Below are 12759 nucleotides of genomic sequence, written 5' to 3'. Positions count from 1 at the left end.
ATCCCCAAAGAATACTTATTTCAAACTGTCGGCTTGTTCTTCATTTTATTCTGGAGATAAAGCTATTTATTCACCTCTTTCTATTCTCAAGGTTGGGGCAGTAAGAACATTGCTAAAACTGTAAAAACGCAAAAGATTTGAAAACTCAAACGCAAATTTTCAGATCCGCTTTGTTCGAGCCTATAAACCATTAAGATCTGAGTCCGTGACAGTCCCATCCAGGCTCCAATAGTCAGCATCCTTTGACAGCTACCCACACCGGTGGAAATTTAGGGGCAAGGCAGGACTCTTCGGGGCCTGTGCCAATGCAGACCCTTACCCCACCCCAATGGGCACAGGGAGGTGCTCCTTTTACCGCCACCCTTCAACGCCCCACGCCTGCCAAGACAGGCCACTTGGATTGAGGCTTTGTGTCACCCCCAAGTAAAGGCCATTAATCGTGTTCTGGCACATGCTGCTGCCTGCCAGAGCCCAGCAGTAGCACAAGACCAGGACAGAACTAGGGATGTGCGTTTCGGCTTTCCGAATGCCGAAAGAAAGCCGAAACAAAAGTGTTTCGGCTTCTTTCGGATAAGCCGAAACGTTTCGGAGAAAGCCGAAACGTTTCGGCTTAGCCGAAAGAAAAAAAGCCGAAACGTTTCGGCTTCTTTCGGCTTTCTTTTGGCATTCGAGAATCGCCATTTTGTTTTTGCTAGCCGTTTGCCTTAGCAAGAGGCTAGCAAAATCCTGCTGGAAGCAAAGGCTTCCTGCAGGCTCTTAGAAGAGGGGAGGGGGGGAGAAGGAGTGAATCACTCACTCCTTCTGTCACCCCCCACCCCTCTTGCAAAGGAGGATAGGGAATCCTGCTTTGCCTTGCAAATGCAAGGTGCAAGCATTGCATTGCACTTTGCATTTGCAAAGCAGCAGAGATTCCCCTCCAAAATTAACAGGTAGGGGAGGGGGAGCAGGAGGAGGGTGACTCTTGGAGTGTGGGTGGGGAAAGGCAGGGGAGGGGGGACTTTAGGAGTCACCTAATGCCAGCCAATAGATTTAAATCTTTGGCTGAGGCTGCAGCAGGGGATTTAAATTTGGAGCAAGACTGGTCTGGAACACTTCTGTTGCTGCTGCTGCCTGAGAGAGGAGGAGAGAGACTGCATCTGGAGGACATCTGCCTGGAGGATCATCTGTGCTGGACGTCCTGAGAGGAGACCTGGTAGGCCTTTTTAAAATTTTTGTAAATTTTTTTGATGCTGGGCAATGTGCTGCTGTGGCCTGCCTCTGCAAAAAGGTGTTGCAGTTTATTCTTGGCATGGCCTGGGGGACAGGTTGGGCAGACAATGTTTGATGGTGGGGGGGGGGGGTTCAGCATTGGTTGTTGAGCTTGCCTTCTTTAAGCTTGATCTACTGTTTTAAGATTAAAACAAGAGTGTGCCAGCTTTGGGCCTACACAGGCAAGAAGCTCTGCTGGGTGTCTTTGGTGCCTTTCTTCTGGCTGGCTCTCACAGTTATGCTTCACAATCTGGAATGGTGTGGCTTGTTTTTCTGTGTCTGGTTGCCTGCTTCCAAGGCTTCCCAACAGGCTCCTGACTCTGAACAACTGTGCCAGCCTGTGGCCCACACACAGGCCTGCTGCTCTGGCTTTGGTAACCCTTTTTGGTTGCTGGCCTGGCACTCACAGTTTTGCTTCACAAACTGGAATGGTGTGGGCTTTTTTCCTGTGTCTGGTCCCCTGCTTCCAAGGCTTCCCAAGTGGGAGCAGGCTGAGCCTTGTTGGGGGGGTGGGAGGAAGGGTGGGAGAAGGGCCCCAGAGGGTTGGGGGGGATTTTGTTGCAGTGGTTCCCCCCCATTAAGTCATGTTATGGAGGGAGTGTTGTATTAGGCTGGTAGTTATGATCATCTTGTCTAGTGTGGGCTTCTGTTTCCATGCCCTGTTGTGCCCGCTTACTATGTAACCTGTGGAAATGTTCAAAACTTTACTGTTTGTCCATTTCAAAAGAAAAATTGTTTTTAAGATTCTCTGATGTGTAGTTAATTGTGTTGTGTTGTGCTGTGGGGGACAATAAGTGTAATATGTTGTGATTTGTTGACCACTTGTAATTTGAAAACTATAAAATAAAGTTTTTTTAAACTTAATCATTGTGTGTGTGTTCCCTTCTTTGATGGGAGGTTGGTTCCCAGCATAGGGAACAATGGGGCAGGCTGGCCAGCCTTCTCTGCAGGTGGGGGGGGGGGTCAGGGGGGTGGTTGTCTGTGTGCCAGGGCAGGTGCTCTTTCCCAGGGACGATTTGGCACTGCCACCATTGTGGCACCCCTTGTCTGTGCGGAATTGCCCTGGGGAAGAGAGTTTAGGGGTTCCCAAAAGGGGAGGGCAGGCCAGCCTGTTCCTGGGGTTATGGTGGGTGTGGGGCAGGTGGGGGTTGATTTGGGTCTGTGAGGGGCTACTGGGGGGATTTGGGTCTGTGTGTGGCAGCTGGGGGGGAATTGGGTTTGTGTGGGGCTGTGAGGGGTGGACTTTGGGGGCTGAGAGCACCTACTTGGGGAGGCCATGAAATGGCCCCCCAAGTGGGAGCAGTCTGAGCCTTGGTGGGGGGTGGGAGGAAAGGTGGGAGAAGGGCCCCAGAGGGTAGGGGGGCATTTTGCATGCAAAATGCCACCCCTGGCAAGACAAGCCTCCCCCAGCTGTCAGTGGTAGAGATGAGAGCACCTACTTGGGGAGGCCATGAAATGGCCCCCCCAAGTGGGAGCAGGCTGAGCCTTGGTGGGGGGTGGGAGGAAGGGTGGGAGAAGGGCCCCTGAGGGTAAGGGGGCATTTTGCATGCAAAATGCCACCCCTGGCAAAGGAAGCCTGCTTTTTCATTTTTTCCCCATAGGGTCCAATCTGTCCAATCTGTCTGAAACTTGGGTGGTTGTTAGAGAAGGGTTAGAGGAAGGTCCCCACCAATTTTGGGCTTATTCGGTGGGAAAATGCCTCCTCCAGGCGTCCTGGAAGACGGAGGCATTTTCCCATAGAAAAAGCCGAAAGAAAGCCGAAAGAAAGCCGAAAGAAAGCCGAAAGCCGAAAGAGATTCTTGTTTCGGCTTTCGGCTTTAACGATAGAGATTCTTGTTTCGGCTAATGCCGAAACAAGAAAGCTGAAAGTTTTTTCCTTGCACACCCCTAGACAGAACTAAAGAACCTCGAGCTATTACATTTTGGAGCTTTTTATAACCAAAAGACCAGGCACAAAAATCCGGAGTCAGCACAATTCAATAGTTGCCACTGATTATTTTTTTTTAAAAAAGGTTACTTCTCTTTACTGAATTACAGGGATCACTTGCTTAACTTGCTTCTAGAATCTCCTACTTTTTGCCTTTCGAAGCCACTGTAAATTCTGGAGTTGATTAGTATGAAGTTCATCCAGGAAAGTTTAAAATACTGGATTAGAATTGTTACAAAAGCCACCAAACTCACTGCCTGCGGATGCAGCGATGGCGTCAAGCTCAGATGGCTTCAAAGAAGAAGGCTTCGTCAGGTTCAAGGAGGATAGGGCCCCCAGTTGCCGGCCACTAGCCGTGGTAACTAAAGGGATCCTCCACATTTAGGTGCAGTCAGTCTTTGAATGCCAGGAGGCAGCATCAGAGGAAGAACTTGGCCTCTGTTCCTCGTTTGAGGGTCTCCCAGGGTGACTGGTTGGCCACTGTGAGAAACAGCATCCTAGATGGTCACATCCAGCAGGGCTCTTCTTACATTCCTATGTTCTGGCAGTGACGGTAGTCACTTCTCCTGCCAACGGAGCCAATGTGAGCCTCCGTTAAGGTGACCAACCCTGGAAATCTCCCAAAATTACAACTGATCTCCAGGCAACAGAGATCTGTTCCCCTGGAGAAATGGCTGCTTTGGAGGGTGGACTCTAAGGCCCCCCCCCGTGAAGGGGGGGTTAAACCATCACCCCTATGCAAACACAGAGGCATGTATGAACCACTATGCAGCATGAATTGTTATATTTAATGTTTTTAAATGTTTTTAAATGTATTATTTAATGTTTTTAAATGTTTTTAAACGTTTGTATTTGTTATCCGCCCTGAGCCTGCGAAAGTGGGGAGGGCGGAATATAAATATAATAAATTAAATTAAATTAAAATTAAATACCCAACTGAGGTCCCTCCCCTCCCCAAACTCCACCCCCAAAGCTCCAGGAACTTCACAACCTGGAGTTGGCAACTGTAGCCTCTGCGCTGCTCCAAACAGTCGCTTGACTGTCTTGGATTAGAACTGCCAGCTTTGGGCTGGGAAATTCCTGGAGATGTGGGGGAGAAACGGGGGGGGGCGGGTAGTGGGGTTTGGAGAGGGGAGGGTGTTCAGCAAGGATACGATGCCCTACAGCCCACCTCCCCCAAAGCTGCCAATTTTTTTAGGGGAATGTACTTCTGCAATCTGGAAATCAGTAGTAATTCTAGGAGAGCTCCGTGCCCCACCTCGAAGCTGGCAACCTAGCAAAGAACGGGCCTTTCTCGGCAACAGTCGGATCCAGCCATAGGGACAAATCTGGGCCCAAGAAATCTGCCGGGCATGTAGAACAAGGTGCAGACAGGACAGGAGGAGACTTCTAGAGCATGGCTAGAAATCCCCCCCCTCCCTCCACATTTACTATCCAGTCCGATGAACCATTCTGGGCAGAAACTGAAAGCCTGCCTAGTTCTGTCATCTCGGTTTTGTTTCCAGATTTTGGCTCCAGCCGGCAGAGAGAGCATCTGTCTGGCCTCCTGGAAGTTTCACTTTCCTTTCCCAAGTCAAAGGTTGAGGCAGGGAGATAAAGAGGGGCTGCAGCAGGCAAAGGAGACCCTGCCGAAAGAAGCCAGAATGGGGTGAGCAGAAGGTCCTTTTCCAGGCTGGTTTGGGGGTGCTGAGAGGGTGAACCCCGCTTTTCACATTCCAGATGGTTGCACCTCCAATGTACAAGAGGAGGAGGACACCATCACCAGACACAAAGGTGGCCAGCAGGACTTCTTCTGTGGAGAACTGGGGCAGGCATTGGGAAGGGGGGGGATAACATACACCTGCTGAAATTCTTCTGTCCCCCTTGGCATCAGGTTCACCCCTGTACTGAACTTCTCATTCATAACCATTTGCTCACTTGTTGCCGATCTGTGGGAGGTGCAGGAGTCCAACCAGGAAAAGAAGGAGCGCGGGCAGGACTCTAATCTGGAGAACTGGGTTTGATTCCCCACTCCTATGCCAGCTGGGTGACCTTGGGCCAGTCACAGCTCTCTCAGAGCTCTCTCAGCCCCACCCACCACACAGGGTGACTGTCGTGAGGATAATAGCAACACACTTTGTAAACCGCTCTGAGTGGGTGTTATGTTGTCCTGAAGGGCAGTATATAAATCAGATATTATTATGACGAGATGGCAATTCAGTGGTTCACAGTAGAGTTAGGGTTGCCATCCTCCAGGTTTGGCCTGGAGATCTAGAATTAGAAATCTCCCAAGTAGAGTTCAGTTCCCCTGGAAAATATGGCTGCTTTGGGAGGTGGATGCTATACCCCACTGAGGTCCCTCCTCTTCCCAAACCCAAATTTTGCAGGTTCCACCCCCCAAATCTCCAGGAATTTCCCAATGTGGGAGTTGGCAACCCTAATACAGCATGCATCTTGAAAAGCAACAGTTCATCTCGGCCTTATGAATTGCTGCCAGCATTTTAGAAGCCTGCGGGGAAACTAACTTATCTTCTCAGTGTCAGATTGGCAGGCGAGGATAGGAGTTTTTTTTTTTTAAAATGAAGAAGGGCTGCAGCAAGTTCCTTCCCAGCCAAACTGGTTCCCATCCTAGCATCTCTGAAGTTCATGTTTACTCAGAAGTAAGGCCCATTGTTTTAATGAGATTTACTGCTAGGTAAGCATGCATGCTTTGTTTACCCGCCTTTTGTATGGGTTCTGTGGGGCTTAGAAAGCAAACTTTCACACAAATGAAAGTTAAGAAAAAAAACTTCAAACCTTTTAACAATTAGCACAGTACATCTATTTTTTTTCTCTTTAAATAAACTCAAAAGTGCAACCATACAGAAACTTTCAACCAACAATGTCTTTGGAAACTACTCAAGGTGAACAGTTCAATTTGTCGGATCCCACCAAACGCTGGAGTCCTTTGCCACAACCCTTCCAGTTTGAATCAACTAGCCCAGGCTTCGGTCCTCTTCTTGGGGAATTACAGCCCTGCAAAAATAATATAATTCTAATAACGCCAACTACTTATAACACATATACACAGCTTTTAGTAGAGTCTGGCTTTTGCAAACCTCTGTGACCTGGGCCTTCATGTTTGGTTGTTTGGTTGTTTGGTTGTTTGTTTGCCACCTTTTCTCCAAAGGCAATCCAAGTGACTTACAATGTAAACACAAATCAAAACCAACCGTTTAAAACATAGTTAAAACAGAGATAGAAACAGAGTTAAAATCCAGCCCCCGTTTAAAAATGTTGCACACCCTTTGCCCCCTCAAATCCACGTCAGCCCCAGTGCTGTCTGTATTAGCCACAGAAAAGAAGCTCTCAGTTGCCTTCTCATGGGTATTAGGACCCCCCCCCCAAAAAAAACCCTGCCGTCTTCAATAATCCCAGCTCTGGGGATGGGGTGGGTCAGAGCAGAATACAGCCAAGAATTGTTGAGGTTCAAATAATCACCCTTGGAGACAAACTATGGTTAAGGGAAAAAATGCCATTGAGAGCTGTTGGGGAAACAAAGCTGAAACTTTAAGAAATGTGAATGTCCGACACACTTACTAGATGCCATCCATCAGTTATGTTAGCTAGGGCTCCTGTGTGTTGTGTGTGCGGAAAGGGAAACTTGCTCGCTCCTTATCTGTCTCTTGCTGTTTTGTTTATTCATGCCTCCCTGCCATGTCCAAGAAGGGATGGCCTTGAAGAACTCTTCTCACGGGACAGACTAACAATTCTCCCTCCTAGAAGCTTTGTGCCAAAACTAACAGCCCCGGCTGAGGAAAGGGGGGGGGAGAGGGGGAAAAGGGGAGTATAACTAGGGCTTTTTTTCTGGGGAAAGGGGCGGTGGAACTCAGGGGGTCGCCAGCACAGGGGGCAAATCCTGGCGGGAGGTGGTGCTCCTGGTATCACATGTGCATGCGCAAAGTGCACGCACGCTTCTGGGACCGCGCAATGACGTCACTTTGGGTCAGCTGGAACAAGGGGGGAGTTTTTAAAAGTTTAAATCGTCCTCAGTTGTTGGGACTGACCCCTGGCATTATTTACTATCCAGTCTGATGAAGAATTCTGGGCAGAAATTGAAAGCCTGCCTAGTTCTTCTGTGTGATCTCGGTTTTGTTCCCTGGTTTTGGCTCCAGCCGGCAGAGAGAACATCTCTCTCCGGCCTTCTTTGGAGTTTCACTTTCCATCTCCAAGTCAGGTTAAGGCAGGGATATGACGAGGGGCTGCAGCAGGCTTCGCCCAGCAGCTGCAGAGCCACAAGCCAAGCAAGGAGACCCCGCCCAAAGGACCCAGAATGGGGTGAGCAGAAGGTCCTTCTCCAGGCTGGTTTTGGGGGGTGGGTGGGGTGGGGGGGTGAACCCCACTTTTCACATTCCAGATTGTTGCACCTCCAGTATGCAAGGTAAGGAAGACACCATCCCCAGACACAAAGGTGGCCAGCAGGACTTCTTCTGTGGAGAATTGGGGCAGGCCTTTGGGGGGGGGCGGGGGTAACGTGCACCTGCTGAAATTCTCCCTTCTGTCCCCCTTTGCATCAGGTTTACCCCTATACGGAACTTCTCGCTCATAACCATTCGCTTGCTTGTCGCCCAGCTGTGGGAGGTGCAGGAGCCCTACTAGGAAAAGAGTTGGCAGTTCAGTGGTTTACGGTGCACTTGGGGTTACCAACCTCTTGGTGGGGCCTGGAGATCTCCTAGAATTAGCAATATCTCGAGTACAGAGATCAGTTGGCCCCGGAGACTGGCTGCTTTGGAGGGTGGACTGTATACCCCGCTGAGGTCCCTCCCCCCTCCAAGCCCTACTTTTTGCAGGTACCATCCTCAAAATCTCAAGGAATTTCCCATCCTGGAGTTGGCAATCCTAAATACAGCATGCACCTTGGGAAACAACAGTTCATTTCCATCTCAGTCCATCAATCTTTATTAAAATGGTTCTAGATCAGCATAAAATGTAACAACTTTCAGGTGTTCAAAGGTAAAAATTACAGTACACAAAACTGAGAAATGCGATGACGTTATTTATATACTTTCCTTAACTGACGAATTTTATAAGCTGTCATGAATAACGTTGCACTACGCGATGTAACCATTGGGTTTCATCCATCAGCGACATTCTGGTATACACTAATTCCAAATTCATTTTAGCCTCATGAATTGCTACAAGTATTTTAGAAGACTGTACTAAACGTGTTCGTACTTCCAGTGTCAGATTGCTGAGGGTGAGCAAGAGGGGGGGGGGTGTATGTGTGTGTGTGTGTGAAAAAAGGGCTACAGCAACTGCCTTCCCAGTCAAACTAGTTACTATCCTAGCATCTCTCAAGTGCATGTTTACTCAGAAGTAAGTCCCATTGTGTTGAGATCTCTCACTAAGTAAGCATGCATGCTTGTGTGTTTGTTGGCTAGTAAACAGGTGCTGTTCAGTCCAGAACATGGAAGGACCATAGAAAGCCGCCATAATTTATTTCACAGTGGGGAAATCATCAAAGTCCCTGGCAAGACCCACATTTCCAGAATCGATGGAGACATCTTCGTCTTGTAAATCAGCTTCACAGGAAATTAAGTCTTTCCTCCGAGAATTTCCTCCTTTTAGGATTTTTCTATTGTGATTTAGGAAAGCTTTTCTGTCTCGCACGCAATTAGAGGTTTTCATCAACTTCTCATCTTGGACAGCAGAATTTGAGTCCAGTTGCGCCTTAGAGATGCACAAGGTTTTCAGGGTATAAGCTTCTGAGAGTCAATGCTCCCTTCTTCAGATATGAAAGCTTATACCCTGAAAATCTTGTGCCATCTCTAAGGGGCATTCACTATCCTGCAAAGATTGCCAACTGACCTGGAGAAATCTGCTCTTGTGCCTTTAACAGCACCTTCATCTGCAGGAACCCGCCCCTGAATTTTTCTGTTGCATGGGGGTAGGGGTAGCCAGTTTGTAATGTCTCTGTACTGAATGGCTATGCAAAGCACAGGAGCAATCACCAAGGGGAACACTGGCGGCCTTGTTGTATGCCTGCCCTCCGTTGGGGTGTTTGCGGACAATGTAGGCTGTGCATTGCGCTTTACATTTAGGGCTGGCCTTGGAGGGGTCTGTCTTGCAAATAAAAGTTTGCTTGCTTGCTGCCTTTTCTACAAAGGCACTCGAGGCGGCTTAGGATGTAAGCACAAATAACAAACAACAGTTAAAGTTAAAACACTGTTAAAAACAGAGTTAAAATCCAGCCCACGTTTAAAAGTGCCCTGATGAGATGTTGCATACCTTTTGCCCCCTCAAATCCAGACCAGCCCCAGTGCTGTCTGCGTCAGCCTGATATAAAGAAGCTCTCAGTTGCCTTCTCATGGGTATTAGACGCTCCCCCCCACAAAAAAAACCCCTGCAGTCTTCAATAATCCTGACTGTTGGGATGGGGTGGGTCAGAGCAGAATACAGCCAAGAATGGTCTGTTCTCCAGTTCTGAGGTTCAAAAACTCCCCCTCCAAGGCAAATCATGGTTAAGGAAAGAAAAGGCCATTGAGAGCAATTGGGGAAACAAAGCTGAAACTTTAAGAAATGTGAACCTAACTGGAATCCACTTAAGACCGCCACCTCTGTTTCCTGGCATACAAAACTACAGTCGTGCTCATTCCTGATGCCAGCCCACCATAGGCATCTCTGGGCTTCCTAACTGTGCCCACAGTACCCCAGTGAGCAGAGCAGTAGGCATCTTGCTGTCTGTGAGTTTCTCATTCCGGATAGACGCTCAGTTCCAGATCGGATTTCTTCCCCACTCTGCCCCTCCAGGTGGGCCCAGACACCTAGTAGTAACGTCCCTCTTCCTCAGCTAAGGGGAGGATCCTGGGTAGCTCCTCCGTTCCTGACCCACTGGGAGTATGGAGGGGGGCTCCGTACTCCTCTGGGCTTGTTAAAGATTATTTGAGCTTTATATTCAGGGTCTTTGTCTGGGTCTCTCTTCCCTCCCCAGCACCAAACCCTTGTGGGAGAAGCTCCAGGCCCTGCAGTGCCATTTCACCTGGTGCCTCCTGGTCACGGATGAAGTGAACGTTGGTCACATCCTGCAGACACTGACTCTCAAGGAGGAGCACACGGCCTATCATAACCGCAGCATCTACGTTGCCATGAGGGCACATCTGCAGCAGCTGCAAGGGACTTACACAGAGGCTCTGGGCAGCCTCCGAGAAGCAGAGACGGTGCTCAGGCAAGAGCTTCCCACCCACTTCTCCCGCCATGCCCTGCTGATTTATGGGAACTATGCCTGGATTTATTATCACCTGGCCAATTATGAGATGGTGGAGCTCTACCTGGCCCGCATTCATGAGATCTGTCGATCCCTGTCCAGCCCCAAGCCGTACTCTGCCCAGATCCCTGAGATCCACGCACAGAAAGGCTGGTCCCTTCTGGCCTTGGGATTCCGCAACGGGGAAGAGGCCAAGAAGTGCTTCCAAATGGCACTCCGAGGGGACGAGTCCAACCAAGATTTCCAGGCAGGTCTGGCCATCTCTGTCTTTGCTTCCTGGACTCGCTCCTGGCGGACTGACCTTTGGAAAGAGGCAAAACATTTGATGGAAGCGTTTCTCTGTAGCCAGCCCCAAAACTATGAAGTCAAAGTGCATCTGGCTTCTCTCCTAGAGAAAAGAGACTGGTGGAGATCAAAAGTCCTCACAATGGAAGTTGTCCAGAACAGCCTCAGCCCCGAAGATCTGAGAAATGCTGCCAAGCTTTGCAAGAAAAACTTCCTCTCTAAGGCAATCAGCATCTTGCAACAAGCGATAGCCCTGGCTCCCAGCTACCACCTCCTGCATTATGACCTTGGCCTCTGCTACAAGCAGCAGATGGAGGGAGCCTCGCGAGAAAGGAAAGACGAAATAGTGGCAGCTGCTATTGAGAGCTTCAAAAGGGCTCTGAATGAAAACCCTCAGTCTGTCTTTTCCAGGCTGGCGTTGGCTCAAATGTATGGTGAAAAGACCCCGCTTTATGCAGAGGAGATGTACCAGAACCTGTGGGAGGAGCTGCCGAGGGTCAGCCGGCGCTGCCAGCAAGCCATCTATCTGCACTGGGGGGACTTCCTCCTCCACAAGAAGGGGCTGAAGCAGGGGGCGCTGGAGATGTACGAGGCAGGGTACTTGATCCTTGGTGGCCACTGCAAAGAGTGGCAGCAGCTGAGCGGGAGGCTGATGAAGCTGGCTGAGATGTTTGAGGAAGACTCGGACAGGAACCAAGCTGAGGCGGTCTTTGAGATCCTTCGGCTCAGACACCACTTCCAGTGAGAAGGGACTGTCTCTCCGTTTCCACCCTCCAAATGTCTCCATCATCAGTTGTTGTTTTCCTTTTGTCGTTTGGGGTTTGCTAGTAGGTGTTTGTGTGAACTTGGGGATAAGCTGAACCATCCAGTTGGCTTTTAGTGCCTGAGGAGCCTCTCCATCCGGCTCGAGATATCGGGTGTTTTGCAATGGAGAGGCTGTTGCTGTGGCTTCGTTCTCCACACTGGAAGGTGGAAGGAAGGGTGGCGAGAGGCCGGATCCTTTTCTTGAGCCCCTTGAGTGATTGTGGAGGCGAGGAGACAACGTGATGACTTCTTGACACAGGGGAATGCAGACTGATGGTCTCCTTGACCTGTATGACGGTGAGCACCAAAGGCCACACTTCACAGCATCCTTTTAGCGCAACAGAGCATCCCTGCACAGGCAGGACTGAAAGGAGATGGGTGTTTTTGTGTGTGATGGATTGGGGGTGGTTAGTCCCTTCCCTATTCTGGAAAGAGTGGGAGGGGCGGGGGAGATTGGATTGAGAAGATGTTATGTTAACAATAAATACATTTATTTTCTTCTTTAGAACCGACTCTTTTGTCTTCCTTCTTTTGACCATTTAAGGATGTATGAGGTGTCCCTATTTAGAATCCTATCTGCAGGTCTGATCTCCCCAAATATTAAAAGAAGGTGGAAGAAAAGGCAACTGCGGCGATCAAAGGTTGGAGCATTTTCATTTGGACAAAAGACAAAGTTGTAGCTTTTAAAAAAAAAATTACAAAAAAAAAGGAAGAAAAAGAAAATATGGTTGAGAGAGAGGGTAAGAGGTTTATAAAATTACCAGTAAACTTAGCTTGCATTTGCAAATGCATAGAGTCATATTCCTGCTAGCTGGACTCTTCCAAAGGGAAATTCATGTGTGTGCAGCCCCTGTGTTTGATCCTGTATGTGCTTGGGTGGCTTTTTGTGGCCTGTGGTTAAAAAGTCCCATTTGCTTCCAGACTGTCACACTTCTCCAGTGGCAGCACCAGAGACAGATCCAAAGGAACTTGGGCTTGTCACGGCCTCATGAAACGGGAACTCTTGATGGTCTGGATCCCTTGGACCCTTTTCTGTTTGCATCTCTTCCAATGCACGAGGATTATGGGTTTACTCTGGAGAAGGGAAACTAGGGGGGAGGGGGAGGGTACGGAGAAAAGGATCCTTGCCGTGAGCCACGGCCAGCCTTGCAGGCGGGTGACAAGATGGCAGCAAGGGAGCAATTTCCCCCAGGCCCGTTTGGCTGGGGACCCTGAGGGTGTTTTGCCATCTTCTGGGCATGGGTCAGGGGTCACGGGGGGTGTGGAGAGGAAG

At 49.3% G+C, this 12759-nt stretch overlaps 1 protein-coding gene across 1 annotated transcript; it reads left to right on the top strand.

Annotated features, from left to right (window-relative positions):
* The first annotated feature begins 10122 nt into the window (after positions 1–10122).
* Positions 10123–11427, top strand: LOC129335775 (interferon-induced protein with tetratricopeptide repeats 1-like). The gene has a single exon (XM_054988566.1). It carries the CDS (start codon positions 10279–10281, stop codon positions 11425–11427), a length of 1149 nt encoding a protein of 382 aa, XP_054844541.1. The 5' UTR covers positions 10123–10278.
* The last annotated feature ends 1332 nt before the right edge of the window (positions 11428–12759 follow it).

The sequence above is a fragment of the Eublepharis macularius genome, chromosome 9 (assembly GCF_028583425.1).
Source record: "Eublepharis macularius isolate TG4126 chromosome 9, MPM_Emac_v1.0, whole genome shotgun sequence".
NCBI classification, from domain to species: Eukaryota; Metazoa; Chordata; class Lepidosauria; order Squamata; family Eublepharidae; genus Eublepharis; species Eublepharis macularius.
The sequence above is the reverse complement of the archived record's forward strand: the minus strand, read 5'-3'. Positions and strand labels throughout refer to the sequence as shown.

Coding starts and splice junctions, on each gene's coding strand:
- LOC129335775 (XM_054988566.1), top strand. CDS start 10,279: ATGAGGGCACATCTGCAGCAGCTGCAAGGGACTTACACAGAGGCTCTG.